The sequence below is a fragment of the Sinocyclocheilus rhinocerous genome, unplaced genomic scaffold (genome assembly GCF_001515625.1).
Source record: "Sinocyclocheilus rhinocerous isolate Xijiao unplaced genomic scaffold, SAMN03320098_v1.1 scaffold2293, whole genome shotgun sequence".
NCBI lineage: Eukaryota > Metazoa > Chordata > Actinopteri > Cypriniformes > Cyprinidae > Sinocyclocheilus > Sinocyclocheilus rhinocerous.
The window spans coordinates 577,477-596,752 of NW_015665002.1; the positions used below are offsets into that span (position 1 = coordinate 577,477).

Below are 19,276 nucleotides of genomic sequence, written 5' to 3' on the forward strand. Positions count from 1 at the left end.
ACTGAACGCGCTCTCCTCCACATCACGAGTAGACACGCCCCTTATTGCTGATTGGCTACAAGTTTGTTTTGCGATTCGGCCCGAATCAGTTTTATAAAGTGTTTTTGAAAAATCACTTACTCTGCCTTTAAGGCGATTTATGACCCATTTTAAGAGCTGCACAAGAAAAATGAACAGTATGAGTGGGGTTGGACAAGGTCTATGGTAACATACAGTACTGAGCCATAAAATTACATGATTTACAGTTCAGATACAGGTTTTCACAAAAACTAAAATCTTATACAACAGCATTTCAGCCTTTAGACCATTTTTATGAAAAGGGATAAATCTTTTTTGTCTTAATTGTTTAGATTTTTAGAAGGCACATTAACTTCTTTCTCATTTACAACATATGTGTTTGCTGTGTTAAAACATGAGTTGATATTTGCTTTGATCTGACCATAATCACAAAGAAAGGCTTATTGGAAATGCAAATTCATTCTTTGCCACGAGGTGGCGCTTTAGGAGCGCTTAAAGATTGCGGTTTCCCCGGTAACGGCTGTACACAAAGCAGCTCTTCGCTCATAAAGTTGCTTTATCAGGAATTATAGGTCAAATGAAATTAAAATACCAACAACACGTTTAAATTCTGCAGTGTGCATCTTTCTCTGGAGCTGGAGCTGTGGGTGGATGTTTCAGCACAGTAATGGTCCTTAATATAGGACATCAATATAACACTAACCCAATAAGACTGAGGTCACTCTAAGTTGCTACTCCATTGATATATGGTCTTCTCTCAAAATCACAATTGCAAACTCCTTGTCTTTGCTTTTGCTGTCATCAGTTCCTTTTCTTTACTCTCTTCTATAGTATGAACTAGAAGTTTGTCTCAAAGAATATTGTATGCTGAAGTCCCAATACCAAAGCTCCTAAAATATTCATCACAGCTCCAAAGGCCTTGTAGAAGATGAAGACCCCCTTGGCAAAATGTTGAGCAAAAAGACTTTCTCCAAAGCTCCTACCACAAATAGACCATCATTTCCTTAGCTTCACTTCTTAGCCATAAGACAGAACAAAGTTTTTTTTTATCAAAGCACTTTATAGCTAAATTTCAACTGTCATTTTGGGAATAAAGCAATATAGAATGACAAAAAAATTAATTAGTAAGACAATATCAAACCAGCTACTCTTTTCAAATGCTATCTAATCAATTCTTCCATAAATGGAACACTTCCAGATGCCCTAGAATAAATTCCACAGGACTGTGCTCATTAATTTAGTATATCCACTTAACTGTAATATTACTCATTTTCTCAAAGAGGGACGTATTATGCATGCACTGGTTCTCAAAGCCTCTGTTGAAAGTGCCAATGTTAATGAGGTTACATTTTTGAGCACTCCAGAAGTTAGCAATTCGGTCTCAATAAAGTCAGGATCAATAATAAGCCAAGCCTTTGAATCAAATATTGTCCCACATTAGACTAACTTAATAAACTACAAAAAGATTGACAGCAGCACAAACTCAAGCAGCTCAGGCTGACCCATAACAGAATTACCCAGAAATAGAGGCTAATGAATATTTTACATCCCACCTGCCATAAACTAATGGGTGAAAAAAGCAAGGTTTTACATCGACACAAGGGAATCCATCAAATAAACTGGCAACAAAACGTGTACAGCATCTAAATGCTTAATTTTTTATGACCAACAATGAACGAACCACCGAACAGTGGCACTTACATTATTCATGTTGACCTTCAACCCAGCATTCAAACAATCAAATGTTAACTAAACAGTAAACAGAAGAGATCAAAGTGTATTTGCAGGACATGCTTGTACAAAATCTATTTTTTAATTGCACTTACAAGCTTGTTGTTGAGCTATAATGATCTACGCTTAAATGACAGTCAAAATATATTAGCCTATTTTTATAATTTTTTTATTTTTATAAGGGTTAATGTCATAGGACATTATGAACATAGACATAAGGGCAAATATACAGTACCTTTAAAAAGTTTGTAATGATGACTAAGATTTTTTTAAAGAAATTTTTTTAATTATTCAGTAAGGATAGCATAAAGACATAAACGATTTCCATTTCAAATAAATGTTGTTCATTTAAACTTTCTATTCATCAAAGAATCCTGAGAAAAGCTTGTCACAGCATAGACAAAATTACAGTATATATATATATATATATATATATATATATAAAATTTTTGATCATCACAACTGTTCTCCACAGTGATCTTAACATTTTTTTTCTTGAGCACCAAATCAGCATATAAGATGATTTCTGAAGGATCATGTGACACTGAAGACGAGCTGGAGTAATGGCTTCTGAAATTTCAGCTTTGCCATCACAGAAATATATATATTTTTAAATGTATTAAAACAGAAAAACAACTCCAAATGTTCGAACTGTAGTGTCAATTGACACCATAGTCTAGTTTTCATAAGAAACAGTGTTATGAGAGCAGGACAGCTTGTAGGCCACCAATTAAACACGGAATGATTTGAAGATAAATAATTTTGTAGGAATTGTATTGTGTCCTTCCTGAAGACAAAGCGACAACAAGGCAACAGCTAGAATGGAAAAAGAAACAGGTGTAGCACAGCATGAGTGACTCAATAAAGAAACATCTGGTGGAGTGGGAGGGTTATCTTGTGCTTCAGAAACCACATCTGCATCAGGAAATGACAGATTCAGCCATCTCCCACTGCCTAAAGCACTTTCCAACAATATATTAATCACTCTCTCATGTTGTCTTTCGCACACAGTTGTAACTTCCACATGTGATTGTGACATTATAATGTACAGACCGCAGATTTCTGGGAGATTTAGGTGGGCAGCCTCTCCAGTTTCTCCATAATTCAAAATGACATTAATGGCTGCGGTTCACAAAAGACTCACCAGTCATCTATTTACAAACTGCCTAGCTAGATGGAGGCATAAATGTGAGATTTAATGGCTCGGGAACCACAGATTCTGGTTCTGGTCAGACGACAGATTGTATTGAGAGCTATAATTGATAAACACTAATTGTGCCATTATGCATTTGGGTGATTCTTCAATTGGGAACCCTTTCAAACCTTGACAAATGAAACTTCATATGTCCAAGAATAAAAACGTGATCATGGCCACTGATACTGTGTTAGTTTGTGATGACATTTTTGGAGAAATAAGCCTTGAACTTTCTAACACAAGTTAGCCAGCAGTCAGTTCAGTTTGAATCTATAAAAATTTAACTATAATTCTAAAATAATAACAGATAACCAATAAAAAGTACTCTCAAATCATGAGGAAAAAAAACTTGGCAAAATTACATTTCTGATCCTCTGTTGCTTCTAATTTTCATCATAACCAAATATATATTTTTTGGTAAAACGTAATTGTTATCTGAAATGCTGGGTGTGATGCCAATTATTAGTAATTTTTGTATTTTTTTCTTTGTAGGGAAAGTGCCAGCTAGTTTCCTAATTTCTAGGGATGCACCGAAATGAAAATTCTTGGCCGAAGCTGAAACCGAACAAAATTAAACACCGGGCCGAAGGCCGAAGGCCGAATACCGAATACCGAATACCGAACACAGTTTTACGAGTTTTTTTCCCCATGTATTTTGCAATTTTTTTTTTTACCATTGCATAAATTAAAAAGCCAAAATGTGCTTTTTACTGTTTTGTCTAGCTTTTCAAATAAAAAAATCAATTACAAAACAACAATTAAAAAATATTTAAGACTGAAAATGTTTTAACATTCTAGCAGACACTATACCAACAAAGCACAATTTAACTTTAAATTAATAAGTTAGTAAAATAATCATTTTTGGCCATCAGACCCCCTTCTTGAATCAGGCATGTGCCTCTCACTCTGCACTGGTTGCTATTTGATCGCGTCACGTCATTGTTCGGTACAGTTTATTCGGTCTTTTCGCTTATTTTCGGCCGAATAATTTCGGTTGCCGAACATTCGGTGCATCCCTACTAATTTCAATATCTTTTATAAATAAACTATGGACGGAAAGTTAAAAGGTTTGAGTAGGGGACAAGCCCCAAAAATCTGGCAAATTTTTACCTTCCTCCACTATTGCTTTTAACACTAAAAACTTAGAAAAATGTAATTAAAGAGACACAAAAAAAGCTTAAAGCTGGCCAAAATATTTTGAAACCATTTCTTCTCTAAAATCAACCTAAGAGACAGAAAATTTCCCTTAATTGAAGACTAACCCATTTGCAATCAAAAACTTGAAAACGCGAAAAAAAGTAATAAACTGGGCCCAAACCAACAAACTGTACTGGATGCATTTCCCACTGTGGTGTTCCTCCAAGATTAAAAAGCCCTATAGCCACCCTCCTGCTCTCATTCAAAATACAGTAGATGAAAACACAATTCACCTCGAAGCTCTTCTCATCCTCATGATGGAAAAACTCACGCTGTCTTATCAGGCTCATTTTCAAACAACATGTTAAGACTTGACATGAGGGGATTCAGCCCATCCAGCTTCTCCTAAGAGAAATTAATTAGGCCTAGAGACGCCAATCAGGCCCTGACTTTGATGTTTAAAAGCAAGAGCATGTTTAATAGGGTGGTAGCACCAAGTGAGCCACTCATCATACGTGTGTGAGGGACTGCGACTGTCAGCAGCACTATGATCAGTACAAATCATCAGCTCAGTATAATAGGGCAGAACGACTGAAAGGGGTTTTCTCCAATGCTTTACTTTAAAAAATTGATGGGTAGGGTTACTCAAGCATATTATATCTGAAAATAGAGAACTACAATCATCCACATTTTTGCTTGTACAATCATTTTGAAATTATCTTCCATTAAGAGAACTGCCACCACAGAAGATGATATATATTGGAGATGTCAAGACGAGAACGGTGGTTTAACTTCAGCTTAAGTTCCATTATTCGTAAATTGATTTAGGCTTGAGCAGATGACTCGAGACAGGTCATTTCTTCACAGAGTGAAATTTGAGCTCCAAACCCAGTGACTTAATAACAGAAAATATTTATGGGCTGTCACTAAAAACAGCTAATTTCATACAACTTCTATGCGCAAAGTTCACGAGCAAATTCCCAACAAGCAAAATTAAATCAATTTGATAGAAAGGTGACCATAAATTGAAAACTGTATTTACTGGCACCTGTCAAATATTTATTGTTAATTAGCTATACATTTTACAAAACGAATTGACATGGACACCATAAATGTGTGATTATTCACAAAATATATATGGCAATCACTCATTTTCTCTTAACACTGGCATGCACACTTTTAATCTCTTAAAGCGGCAGTCCGTAACTTTTGGAGCTCTAGCGGTTAATAAACAGAACTGCGTGCGTCTTGCGGAAGAACATTGTAGCCGGAGCTACTTCTCTCTGTTTATGTCTATGGCGAATCACGCAGGTACTGGGCTACTCCGCAGCGGTACCTACCCGAACCAGTCTAAATAGTCCGAATATAAACACTTATTATAGGTGTACCGTAGTGATTCAGGACAAGCCAAAAACATGGTTTGGAAAATGGATTCATGGTGTACTCGCTTATTATATAAATTTTGTAAATTTTGAACACAAAAAAGTTACGGACTGCAGCTTTAAATTTACTCTGAGGCCAGCAACAAGCCAAGCAATATCTAACACCAAAGAGTGTGAAACTTATCACACATGAAGGCATATATAAACTAGTGAGGTGTGAATATAACTAATTATTGCATTACAGTTATTTTCTGATATCCGATCCGAGTTAGCTGCCTAACATTTTAAGACATATACGCACACACTCCTGATCCAAAGGCCTGAAAAATATTGAGTACAATACAAATATTGTATTGAATTGTCTTATAAAGACCCATAATTAACTATTTGCATCTTCTACATATGTATATTTGAGAACAATATAGAAATCTTTTTTTTTTTTAAATAAACCAATAATCATTTGATATCAAATTGTTTTGCATGCAGACCTAGCCTACATATGAAAATATAATTTTGTCAGACTACAAAAAAAGCATTCCAATTAATGCTAAGTTGCTGATGTGATCCAAGGAGCTGTTAGTTAAAAAAAAAATTTAAAAAACAATAGTCTAAAACGTGTACAAATTGCATTATTAGATATTCCCCTAAGGGTTCATAAATTTCTATTGAGAATTTTGAAATAAACATCAAAACATGTTTCTCCCCTCTCTGTGTTGAAATTGGTACATTAAAAGCAGTGTTGCTCTGTGAAAGTGGACATGTTACAAGGACGGTAGCTGATTTCAATTAGCCTACAGACTATTATAACAGCGTGCAACATAATATGGTGTGACATTACACCAGGAGTATAATGTAATACAGTATTTGGCATGTCACACCATAAACAAATACAATTAGTCACACCATAGACTTATTTTTAATTATAGACTGCATTTTAGACTGCCATTTACCAAAAAAAATAAAAATAATAATAATAATAATTTTAGGCCATTAGTATTTTCACCAACAACAAAAAAAATAAATAATTTTAAAACAGTTATTTCTATCTTTTGCTGTAGTGTGTCAGTAGGAAATATCAGTTTACATTTCCAAACATTTCTTTTGCCATTAATTGTAATAATCCAGTGAGATTTTTGTTTGCACAAGGAGTCTGACAACAGAGATCTGATCTGATCTGATCAGTCCGTCTGGAATGACATGAAGAAACCGAAAAACCTGAGACAGACTAAATCCAGAAGAACTGTGGCAACATCTCCAAGACGCTTCAAGAAACCTTCCTACAAAGCTACAATACTGTGAGAAGTTTTAGGCACTTGTGAAAAAATGCTGTAAAGTGATGCTTTCAAAAAATAATACCATAAATAGATTTTATTTATAAATTAACTTCTATTAACTAAATTAAATCAACATTTGGTGTGACCAACCTTTGTGTTTAAAACAGCTTTTGTCCTACGTACACTTGCACATAGTTTTTCAGTTATCTTTGCAGGAAGGTTTTGGAGACGTTGCCACAGTTCTTCTGGATTTAGTCTGTGTCAGTTTTTTCTGTTTCTTCATGTCATTCCAGACGAAATCCCGGCTTGACAGTGACACTCCACATTTTAAAGTATTTTGTTTAAAATAACCATGTTTCTTAATAGTTTTGTTATATTTATATATAGAAGATAGAAATAACTGGCTTAAAACCTTTTTTTGGGGGGGGGGGTGAAAATACTAATGGCCTAAGACTTTTGCACAGTAGTGTTTATTTTCACTTTCACAAGCTAGTGACAAAAAAATAAAAAAGAAGGGGATTGCATCCACTCACTCACCAGCACAGCCACATGGATGTGAGGCAGAGAGGTCAGTGGCATGACATGTCATACCTATGCAGGACTAAAGATTTGATAAACACTCATGGGCAGCAGGTGAAGAGAGTCGAGCTGAGAGTCACTGGCCTCTGGCTTCCATTTCATTACTCTGAATACCAGCCTCCCTGTGGACACGACACCATTCACCTCACGCTGGCACACATCCCTAAAACCTGTGCTCTAGAGCTCTGCAAACAACATATGTTACATGCCACTTCATAAAACACTTACACTTCTATTAATGTAAAGAGCGTTTTATCCTGTTCAACCCTAGAGGAGGTCGTTTTTTTGTGACTTTTAATTTTACTCTTAATAAAAGCTTAATGAATCAGACGAAGATATTGATATTCGCTTCAGGAATATATGGATCTGGGACATAAAGACTTATTGAAGCTTATTGACATGTTGCCACTCCTATGAGTTGCACATAGCACCGTATTGACAAGTAATATTGTCTAATAGCCTTAAGTGTTCTCCATTCTGCCAATATTTTGTGAAGTATATTTAAGATTATGTAATTACTTGTTTCATGTAAAAATGTTTTGGATAACACTGTAGGTTTTACACAGATATATTAGTTTGAGCATCTGCTCAACCAGAGACGAGAGTTTGAGGGCAGGACTATCTGTTTCACTGGCCAATGCTAGACAGAGGGAGTGATTAGGAAAAATGTCCACACTTTTAACTTACAGTATATCTGGATAGAGTCCAAACAGAACACTGCCTGCTCTATATTACTAGACTTTATAATAACTACACTAGTGGAAAAAATGCACAACAAAAAAGGACCTTTCACAATGCATAGTTGACAAGTACTACTAAAACACAAAAACTAAAATAAGTGAAAAACCCTAAATGAATTTTCCTTAAAGAAACATAATACATACATAAGTTGTTTTGCATAAGCTTCAAACAGCTTTGGCAATACACTAGTCAAAGCTGTCAAGCTCAAACTGGGTTACAAAGTCAGACTCAGCAAAACATCCCTGAAGAAAACCCCACCCACTAATCGCTGAAGATTAAAATTATCTTAATTAGATGCTTCATATTGACTTACAGGAGGCTAAGAGCCCACATATTGAAAATATCTGCCTAAAAAAGACGATTTTTCCACATTAAAAGTGTGCTTTTCTGTCTGTCTGCATGCTTCCATCCTCCTCTGGCTGGAAATCTGTGGCCAGCACCTGTTCAGTGGGATGCAAACGTGACATTAATTTCAGATTATACTGAATGGTACTCTGCTTGAAGACCCACTCAGCTACACTTTCAATCTCACAATGAGTATAGCCTACACTTTTTGAAACACATTCAGCTCACTCCTGTCCTGTGATGTAAACATCACTTACAAGATCCTGTGCTGTGCTGTGTTGTGTCATGTTGCCTTCTCTATGCGAGAAAATGCGATGTCTGAATACGGAGGTGTAAAAATGAAATAATATGATACTCAGATGTCCGTTTTACTGCAGATAAAACAATGCAAATGTAATATTTGCAGCTAGTCAAATTAAAGAAATATTCCATGTTCAAAACAAGTTAAGTTGAAGTTAATTTCTACAAAAATTAATTTCAGTCTGTACCTCCTTTTTCTTGAAAACAACAAAAAATTGGGTTACAGTGAGGCACTTGCAATGCAAGTAATTTGAGCCAGTCTGTAAAAGTAAAAAAACTCACTTTATAGATCAAATAATACACAAGCTTTAACAGAAGAATTAATCTAAGTGCTATAAAGAATTAATATATAAAACTGTAAGCTTCACATCATTTTTTTTTTGCATTATTTATATACTACTGTAATATTTATTACAATTTATTATAAATATTTCATTTGTATTTTTTTAGTTTTCATTTAAACTTCAGTTTAAGATTTAGGTCTAGTATTTTTTTATTAGTATTCGTATTTTAATATTTCTATTTAGCATTAATTGATTTTTAGGTTTTGTTTTAGTTTTAGTAATACTTCAACTTATTTTATGTCAAATAGTTAGTTGCCAAGGCAACATTTCAAATTTCCATTTTAGCGAAGTTTTTCCATTAACATTTTATTTCAGCTTTATTTCAAAATAGGGCTGGACGATATGGCCAAAATTTATATCACGATATATTTCTTAATTTCGGTCGATACGATATAATTCCGATATCGATATGAACACTATTTATCTGAAATAGAAAGGGAAACACTGGTAATGTATATCGAAATATCGGAAATGTGCTTAAAAATCATATCACCGTTATTGAAAAAAATTATATCGCGATACATATTGATATTGAATTATTGTTCAGCCCTATTTCAAAATCAAAAATAATTTTATTAGTTTTAGTTTTACAGTAACACCACTGCTTCACATTTCTGCTTTCAAATCCTCCAAAAATTGTAATCTCAAGAAAATATGGGACGTGTCTGAATGATTATTTTGTGGTAATCAACATTATACCACAAAAGCAGCCGATTAAGCATAACTGAACCCAGAATATTCTTTTAAGTCTAACTCAAGCTTGACATAGACTCAGCTGCCTTATATGAACACTAAACGGTTACATAATCGAGTACTTTTACTGCGTTTCAGGGTTTGAAATATATCTAATTCTGAATATCACAAAGATAAGTCATTGCACTGACACGTGAACCCGAGCGGCTAATTATGAGACAGCATTGTCTCAATACACAGTCTATATCACAGCACACAAACAAGCCGAAGGAAGTCTTGGGTGGCTGCGCTCCAGCTCTGTTAGCTTGTAAGCTCCACAAACCGCGGCCCCAGCTTTTGCCTGCCTAAAGTCCAGCTGCTCACTCTACTCAGAGCCAAGAGACAAATTAAACCGCCACCGCTGAAGCCTTCATTTGGACGGACCTCTAAGTTGGCATCTGGATAGACTTAGACATGATTATGCCCATTCACCTAAATACCCTTGCAACTCCCTAAGAAATAAACTACAACTGACAAACACATTCTGTACTCCCGGGCGCAACTAGACTTGTCTGATATCATAAATAATCTGTTATTTTCATGCTCATGAGTTCAGGAAAATTAACTTCAAACTGTTAAGGAAGAGACAAAAAAATCAGACAAAGCCGGTGTTCAAAACAAAGCAGTTCACTTCATGCCACCTTTGTGTCAGGGGTCTTACTGTTCCCATGACAACAAATCCCAACACCCAATGATTTGGCTTCTCATCTGTATGACCAGCAATCCGGTGTCTAAATTTGCGCTAAGCATCTGTTCAATATCACACGATATACACTGGTCCCTAATTTCCAATCAAAACCACTCCCATCATGCAAGAAAAGGAATCGCAGCAGACTTGAAAGGTCATTTGTCTCTGGTGGATGGAGGTAGATTGGCCAAACAGAGCTGCTCCTGTTTAAAACAAACTGTAAAATGGACCAATGGACAATTTGCCCTTGGGCTCTCAGGTATCGCGCTGTAGAAAGAGAGCTTAAAAAGCAGATTGTGTGGGTGAATGAGAGGAACAGATACAGACGCTGAGAGAAACTCTCTTGGAGCCACTGAGAAATAATGGAGCACATATCAGACGGCAAAAGTGATTGACTGCAAATGAGTGAAGCTGCAACACAAACTGCCACCTTTCCATACTGTCAGTGATACGTGTAGTATTTATGTTCCCCATGATAACACTGTTAAAGCATGATAGAACAACTGGAATAGCCTTTATACTGTATACTATATATTTATTTATATAATCAGAACAATAGGAAATAATTGTCTATGTGAGTCTACTTCAACCTATTCATTATAGAGAGAGAGAGAGAGAGAGAGAGAGAGAGAGAGAGACGCTACAACAAACAGTGGCGGATCAAATTAAGAGAAAATGTCAATCCTTACTGACTAGTGTGTGTTATTGTTAGAGATTTTGACTGTAACATCCAAGATGGAAAATGTTAAGCAGAAACAGACCTAATAAAGAATTCAGAAAGGTTAAAGAAATAAAAATAGTTTGTTTACACGTGAAACAAACAGTTCTAAAACCCCTTAAACATAACAGTACACGGCAAAACATCAAAATTGTGATGTTTTGAAATTTTGGGGAATTGCCTCAATGCCACATACTGTATGAGCTGACAATAAGCAAAGCTGATATTTATTTAAGAACGGACTGTACTATAATATGTGCAATTAACAAGATATACTGCAATCACCGATTAAATAAATAGGGAAGACAGCTGCATGTTAATTGGACCCCATAAACAGCAGTTGCCATGAGACTAAAGTGCCATGATGTGCTTTCCTCAATAATTTACTAATCAAAAGGTTAATAGGAAATTGTTTAATATGTGCCAAACTTTTGTAAATATTAAACAAATTTTAATTACTCCAGCCTTGATTCATAAACCACCTCTAGAATGCTTACAACAATAACACTTTCTATTAAGTCTATACACATAACACATTAAAAATATTATCCATTTAATTCAATTATAAAAGATTTTAAAATGTACCCATTCATGCTTAAGAAAGAGTATATACATGAAATATGGCTTTATTCATGTTTTAGATCACTCTATTAAGGTACCGTGAATAGGTATTATAATGTTATTTGTTATTAATACGAATATAATGTGATTTAAAGAAGCATTGTAAGGCATTAAGAATGCGTTAGAAATACCATTATAATGCATTATACATACAGACTTCATAAAAAGTGTTACTTTGAATCCTTCTGCATGATCACAGATCTTCGGCCACAAAGCCACACATGTCCTGCCAGCTTCCTATCTGAAGACACTGGGCAAGATGCTGTCCATGGATGCTGTGGGTACCATTACACAGCATTATCCCTACTCTCGACTCTGCTGGAAGGAGCTGAAATGTGCATGTCGTTGAAAAAAAGACTATTTTGTGGTATTGCGATCTGGCCAAGAGTTGAGATTGTATAGGAAGCATCTCTTTTTGGAATATCTCTACGCCTTGATAAAGATGGCAGGCAATAAAGATAGCATGTGATATCAGAGGAAAACAAAGAGCATCGTTCAAAGGAAGTCATGCAGAGATAATAATTATAATAATAATTTTTTTTTTTTAATTCATATTTGCAAACCATGAACACAAACATGGCATTTCTTACCTTGATCCTTTGCAAGCCAGGGAGCTCCTCTATAAGCGATTCATCTTTATTGTATTCACTTCATCTGACTGTCTATTTCGGAAGAACTGTCGGTTTCAGCCATAAATGTGTCATCTGTGTGAAATACAGTTAGTTTTATCATAACATCCATATAAAACGAGGGAGTTACTTGCCGAATAGCGTTATTTCTTTCTGCCGACAACGCCGATCAATTCATTTTTCGGAAAGAAATGCACACTGATGAAAGGATTATGCCATATTGCAGGAACATTATATATATCCATGTTTTTGAGAGCCCTTGACAACAGCGTACACTCCAGTGATGAGACTAAATATTTTGCCGTGTATTTTCATCTGTCCGTTTTGTGTTTTTGGCGAGGAGAGATGATGGGTGTGCGAATAAAGGCATAGGGAGGCAGGTTTTCTTTAGTACGGAGACTCGGAAGGCTCAAACGGAGGTTCGCTTATTCGCCGCAAGAGAGCGCAGTTTTGTTTTGGTATATTTTTCTGGTTATAAACATTTAAATATCATTTACTTTTATATGTAAGCATTTTTGTTTGTCCCAATAGCAGCACTTTTCCAAATGTTAAGCAGTTTGAGTTTCACACGAGCAGGATTGATTGTGAGAGAAAACAAACATCCATCGTGGTTCATTCTTTGTTAAATGTTTGTTCACTGCAGTTCAGTCAACAATGGAATGCACGTTACTGCTATCACGACTGGCAGGCGATGCTCAATGTGGATTCGTGTTTCTTAAAGGGTTACCTTATTTAAGATTTTGTTCTATTTAAAAATAGCATCAAGCAGCAGCAGCCGAGACGAGCGATGCACCTGCTGTTGCGTGCCTTGGCGACATCTGATGGATGTTTAAAGCTGTCACCTGATCGCTGATGCTTGAACTATGCTGCATTTAATAAATCATGGATAAACTTAAGCAAAATAATGTACATCGTTGGCTACATTGGAAATGTCCCTTGTATTGTATGGATTTTATTTTGATTTGCTTTAAACAGCTAAAATAATCCTTTTTTTTTACCAAAATTGTGATTTAAAAATTCTGTCAAATTAAACGTGAAAATTTACCTCATGACATTCATTACAGATACTGTTATCCTGTTATGTTCCGGAATGAGAAGACCAATTTTAACCACTTTCCTACAGAACCTGCAAAAATAATAAAATCGACAGACAGACAGATTACATAGATAGATAGATAGATAGATGGATGGATGGATGGATGGATGGATGGATAGAGATAATGTGAATGATAAATGTATACTGCACAAAACAAAACACATAAATAAATAAACACATTGGGAACTTCTGTTTTAGCGGTCTTTCAATTTAGTTATACGTTTGTTTATTTATTTACATTGTGCATTTGTTTCTTCTTTTTTATTTGCATATTTATTTCCATCTGTTCTTTTTAAAGAAATGTATGCTTTTATTAAGAAAGGGTGCATCAAATTGATCAAAGGTGACAATAAAGACTTTTACGTTGTTAAAAACAAGATTAACCAACACAATCTGATGTCCCAGGACCATAAAATTATTTTCCTGAATAGAGTGAATATTGAATGCATAAACCAAAAAAATATTTCATTATCATTAAAGGCCACAGTGCAACTGCAGAACCCACCTGAAATGACTGTTTTAATAGGAACGCTCTGTTTGTCAAAGAATCCTGACGAAAATATTTAGCAGCAAATTTTTCCGAATTGATAATAAACGTTTCTTGAGCACCAAGTGAGCATTTAGAATGATTTCTGAAGAGTCATGTGACACTAATGTCCGCTGAAAATAGTGAGGAATATATTACATTTTAAAATACATTCAAATAGAAATATTTTAAGCCGTAAGAATATTTCACAATATTACTATTTGTACTGTATTATGTTTTGATCAAATAAATGCAGCCTTGGTGAGCAAGACTTCTTTCAAAAACATCCTGCAATACGGTAATGAGGGGGTGGCTGATGGATCATGGACATGCGGTTGCATGCCTGCTTTAGGGTATAACGCGCCAGATTAACTAGTCATTTGATAACCTAGTGTTTGCGTTACGCTGTGGTGCTATTGGCTACTATAAAAACAGAAATTAATGCATTGAACTGTTTTTCACATTTCTTTTTATTTCTTCAAGGACAATTAGTCTAGAGGATCCACTTGTACACATCAAAACAATGGAATCACCACATTACCATATTTTACAATCACTGAAACGGGAGAAATGGTTAAGTAGTCATCTTTACCGCACAACCAACCCGATCTCACGGCAATTCATACATATTTTACTAGGTGGCTAATTCGTACGAATTTGTACATGAGATAGCATTGGCACAACTCCTGAAGCACAACCAAACACAGCCAATCCAGGTCCTGGAAGCTCCCCAATAATGAGACCTACAGTAGCCTCGCAGTTTGATCCATCTGGAGTGAGTTGATTACAACCCGGTCTAAGTTGGAATGTTTCAAAATAAACATGTAAAAAAAAAAAACATCAAATTAATGCATCTCTCCATAGATCCAGTGCAAGAAAACGGATGATCTTGGTCACCAGACTGGAAATGCTTCACAAGACCATAGTGCTTTAAATATGGAGTTTGTGATTTGATTGATCATTGCAATATAAACAGACATTTAACAGAAGCTGATTTCGGACATTTAGGAGTTAGTAAAATCATGTTTAGTATGTACCTCCACTTCACAAAAACATCGTAGATAGTAAAGCATTTCAGTAGAGATAAAAGAAGGCCAACTGATCTTACAAGTTTGATCGTGGATATAAACAGTGGTTCAGACGGAGTACTGTTAGATTTGGTAGATAACCTCAGAGAAGGAAAACACCATATATAATTATACAAGAAAAAAATGAGGCTGTGATGGATAAATGGGTTGTACCGTTAAAATATTTCAGCCGATGAAACACTGAAAATACATTGTCCTAAAACATTTCAATTGGACAAAATCTCTGGTTGTGAAAATGAGATCTTGAAATCCAGTAAATTCCACAGCCTCGTTTTTATTTGTGTTTAAATATGGCATCTAAGGTCTGTGACCAATTAAAGTCCACCTCAAACAGCTGTTTGCAGTGCTGTTCTGCTATGAACTTGCATTTAGATTATCATTTTCAGGATTACATGAGATGAACAGCAAAGAAAATGTTACATAAGTTACTGTATGACGTCTAAACTCTTAAGAACATTATGGAAGCTTGTTTCTGTGACGGGTTTAAAAAAAACAAAACAAGGTAAACAATCACAAGACAGGTAGGAAACACAGAATGGCAAACACCCTCATGCTCCACAAAAAAAAAAAAAAACAACAACTGCGTTTAATACGTACACACATCAGATTATTATATCCTCTCATTTTTAACCAAACAGATCTGAAGAGAGCCCTACAAAGTGAGGGACTACACTGGTAGAAATACAATTGGAGATGACTGGTATTATTTATTTATTTTACATCATTGTTTTGGTATAACTGTTTTCTCAAAGATAGCGTTTACTTGAATTCAGTAGCTATATGAAAGAATACAACACGTGAAAGTGAGATCAGGTCAAGCACACCAGATACACCAGGTGTCATCACGCAAATACACAAGAACATTCTCGCATACAGCCATCAAGAGAATACTTTATGATTTACACCCATCCAATGCAAAGAACCACACTAATGCAATTCATCACTTTTCTTGTACTGTACAGAACAATCACAGCGAACTATATATTTGAATTTGAGATGATTACAAGCATAAACAGACCCCAACACTGGGTCTACAGACAGTCGGTTCTGTCACCATATGCAGGATCACTGTTTACATTAAGCTTTTTTAATAAATAAAATTCCTTTTGATTTAAAAAAAAAAATAATAATAATTAAATTTGATATTATGACATCATGGAGGTATGGCCAAAAACATTAAGTGATATTTTCATTTTCAGAATTATGAGATGCCAAACTAAGTGTTTAAGTCGTCAAAGATCTGCCTTTGACATCATCATGCACTCTTTTAAGACAAATTGGTGCACATATTTCAATCTTCAGAAAATGATGGTTAAAAACAGACACAAAGGAAAATACATTTAAATAATTTACTATGTATTTACACCTCCTGTTTGCGCCAGCAACACAGCATCTTTGATCTGTAGGTTGTGTAGTCATCTAATCTCCCATTTTTACTTTCGATGTCTAAATGGAAAGAAAATTTTTTTTTAATGATTACACACACACACACACACACACAAACAAACAAAAAACAAACAAACACAATCTGATGTTCCAGTACCATACAAAAACTGCAGAGCTCAAATGTTTGTTTGTTTATGATTTAACGCCATGCGAGCTACCTCAGCTATATTCATGGCGAAAACGAGGTTAGTTAAGTTAAATTAAGTTTTTAAATTTGATCTTAGATAAAAATTCTAAAACTAAATCTGGCCTCACTTCACTAAAAATCTTTCCATAAAAGTCAACAGAAAAATAATGAGTTCTGACAGACTTTAAACTATTACAATCCATCAAAATATGCTTCAAAGATAATGGATTCTGGCATAAAGAACATAAAGGAGGATCTTCACCCGCCAACAGAAAACTATGGGTTAGTCTGGAATGTCCTATTTGACAGTGAGTGTAGACAATATGATCCCATCGATTTGCATGCTGCACAGAGCAAACACTTCAGATGCAGATTTAAAACATGGACAACTAATCGGTGTGTACACATTATACTGTAGTGCATGTTTGCATATCATTACTAAGTAATTAATTTGTTGACTAGATGCGCTTCATTAGTGGAGAAATAACAGCAGTATGTTTGCTATCAAGGCTAAGAGGACACTAACATTAGCAGCACCTCAAATGGTTAAACCACACGCAAGTTTCCATTAAATTATTTTTCCCAAATCGTTGTTAATGCACATAATGACTTGTAAAATTGTGTATTGTGTATTTTTCAGCGAAACGTCTGTGTGTACACACATCAGATTATTATATCCTCTCATTTTTAACCAAACAGATCTGAAGAGAGCCCTACAAAGTGAGGGACTACACTGGTAGAAATACAATTGGAGATGACTGGTATTATTTATTTATTTTACATCATTGTTTTGGTATAACTGTTTTCTCAAAGATAGCGTTTACTTGAATTCAGTAGCTATATGAAAGAATACAACACGTGAAAGTGAGATCAGGTCAAGCACACCAGATACACCAGGTGTCATCACGCAAATACACAAGAACATTCTCGCATACAGCCATCAAGAGAATACTTTATGATTTACACCCATCCAATGCAAAGAACCACACTAATGCAATTCATCACTTTTCTTGTACTGTACAGAACAATCACAGCGAACTATATATTTGAATTTGAGATGATTACAAGCATAAACAGACCCCAACACTGGGTCTACAGACAGTCGGTTCTGTCACCATATGCAGGATCACTGTTTACATTAAGCTTTTTTAATAAATAAAATTCCTTTTGATTTAAAAAAAATAATAATAATAATTAAATTTGATATTATGACATCATGGAGGTATGGCCAAAAACATTAAGTGATATTTTCATTTTCAGAATTATGAGATGCCAAACTAAGTGTTTAAGTCGTCAAAGATCTGCCTTTGACATCATCATGCACTCTTTTAAGACAAATTGGTGCACATATTTCAATCTTCAGAAAATGATGGTTAAAAACAGACACAAAGGAAAATACATTTAAATAATTTACTATGTATTTACACCTCCTGTTTGCGCCAGCAACACAGCATCTTTGATCTGTAGGTTGTGTAGTCATCTAATCTCCCATTTTTACTTTCGATGTCTAAATGGAAAGAAAATTTTTTTTTAATGATTACACACACACACACACACACACAAACAAACAAAAAACAAACAAACACAATCTGATGTTCCAGTACCATACAAAAACTGCAGAGCTCAAATGTTTGTTTGTTTATGATTTAACGCCATGCGAGCTACCTCAGCTATATTCATGGCGAAAACGAGGTTAGTTAAGTTAAATTAAGTTTTTAAATTTGATCTTAGATAAAAATTCTAAAACTAAATCTGGCCTCACTTCACTAAAAATCTTTCCATAAAAGTCAACAGAAAAATAATGAGTTCTGACAGACTTTAAACTATTACAATCCATCAAAATATGCTTCAAAGATAATGGATTCTGGCACAAAGAACATAAAGGAGGATCTTTACCAGCCAACAGCAAACTATGAGTTAGTCTGGAATGTCCTATTCGACAGCGAGTGTAGACAATATGATCCCATCGATTTTCAAAGTGGGCACAATGTTTTACACCAACTACAGGATTGATTTTGTATAGTTTGTTTCAGAACCCAAATAAAATGACTGTTTTAATAGGAGTTGCTCTTGTGTGGCTGAATAATCTCAATCTGAATTCAACCATGCATGTCAAATCAATTTACAGTGTGTGACTGGAAATTGTGATAAAATATTCATTTTCCAGAGGGTGGTCATAAGTAGCTAGATGGATATCAATGACAAATAATTCAAAAGATCATCCTGCTGGAAACCAGATGGGGAAGAATGTGCTTCATGACAACACTTAGGTAAACTAAAGGCCTGATCACACAAATAATGAAATGAAGAAGTGATACAAAAGTAGGCCTGGGCGATAAAATGGTATCGATATTTATTGACGGTACACCTTCTTCGAAATAGATAGAAAAAGTGTTCGATATAGCGCACGATATAGGCACGTGCTATGAGTGACGCAGACAGCACACACAAACACGAACATGAGTGCTGTACCTGCCTGTGATGAGGAGATTGTGAATAAAGAATGAATATTAGTCGAATTTAAAATAAACATTTGCATTTGAATGTTAGGTGTGCATC

General features: G+C 35.1%; 2 protein-coding genes across 3 annotated transcripts in view; both read right to left on the reverse strand.

Moving 5' to 3' along the window:
- The window catches only part of b4galt2 (UDP-Gal:betaGlcNAc beta 1,4- galactosyltransferase, polypeptide 2), a 99,050-nt gene extending 85,825 nt beyond the window's left edge, over positions 1-13,225 (reverse strand). Inside the window, exons 1-2 of one of the 2 annotated variants that reach the window (XM_016541746.1) lie at positions 13,162-13,225; positions 12,396-12,509 (exon numbers count right to left, since the gene is read on the reverse strand). The gene's annotated coding sequence lies outside the window, so the exon portion shown is untranslated. Of the gene's footprint in view, positions 1-12,395; positions 12,785-13,161 lie in introns of those variants that run through there. The other variant, XM_016541745.1, reaches the window with a different exon arrangement.
- A 4,247-nt stretch (positions 13,226-17,472) lies between these two features.
- Positions 17,473-19,276, reverse strand: part of LOC107730801 (V-type proton ATPase 21 kDa proteolipid subunit-like) — an 8,604-nt gene continuing 6,800 nt past the window's right edge. Inside the window, exon 8 of the mRNA XM_016541740.1 lies at positions 17,473-18,224. Coding sequence (XP_016397226.1) covers positions 18,198-18,224 — 27 coding nt within the window. The 3' untranslated portion in view covers positions 17,473-18,197. The remainder of the gene's footprint in view (positions 18,225-19,276) is intronic.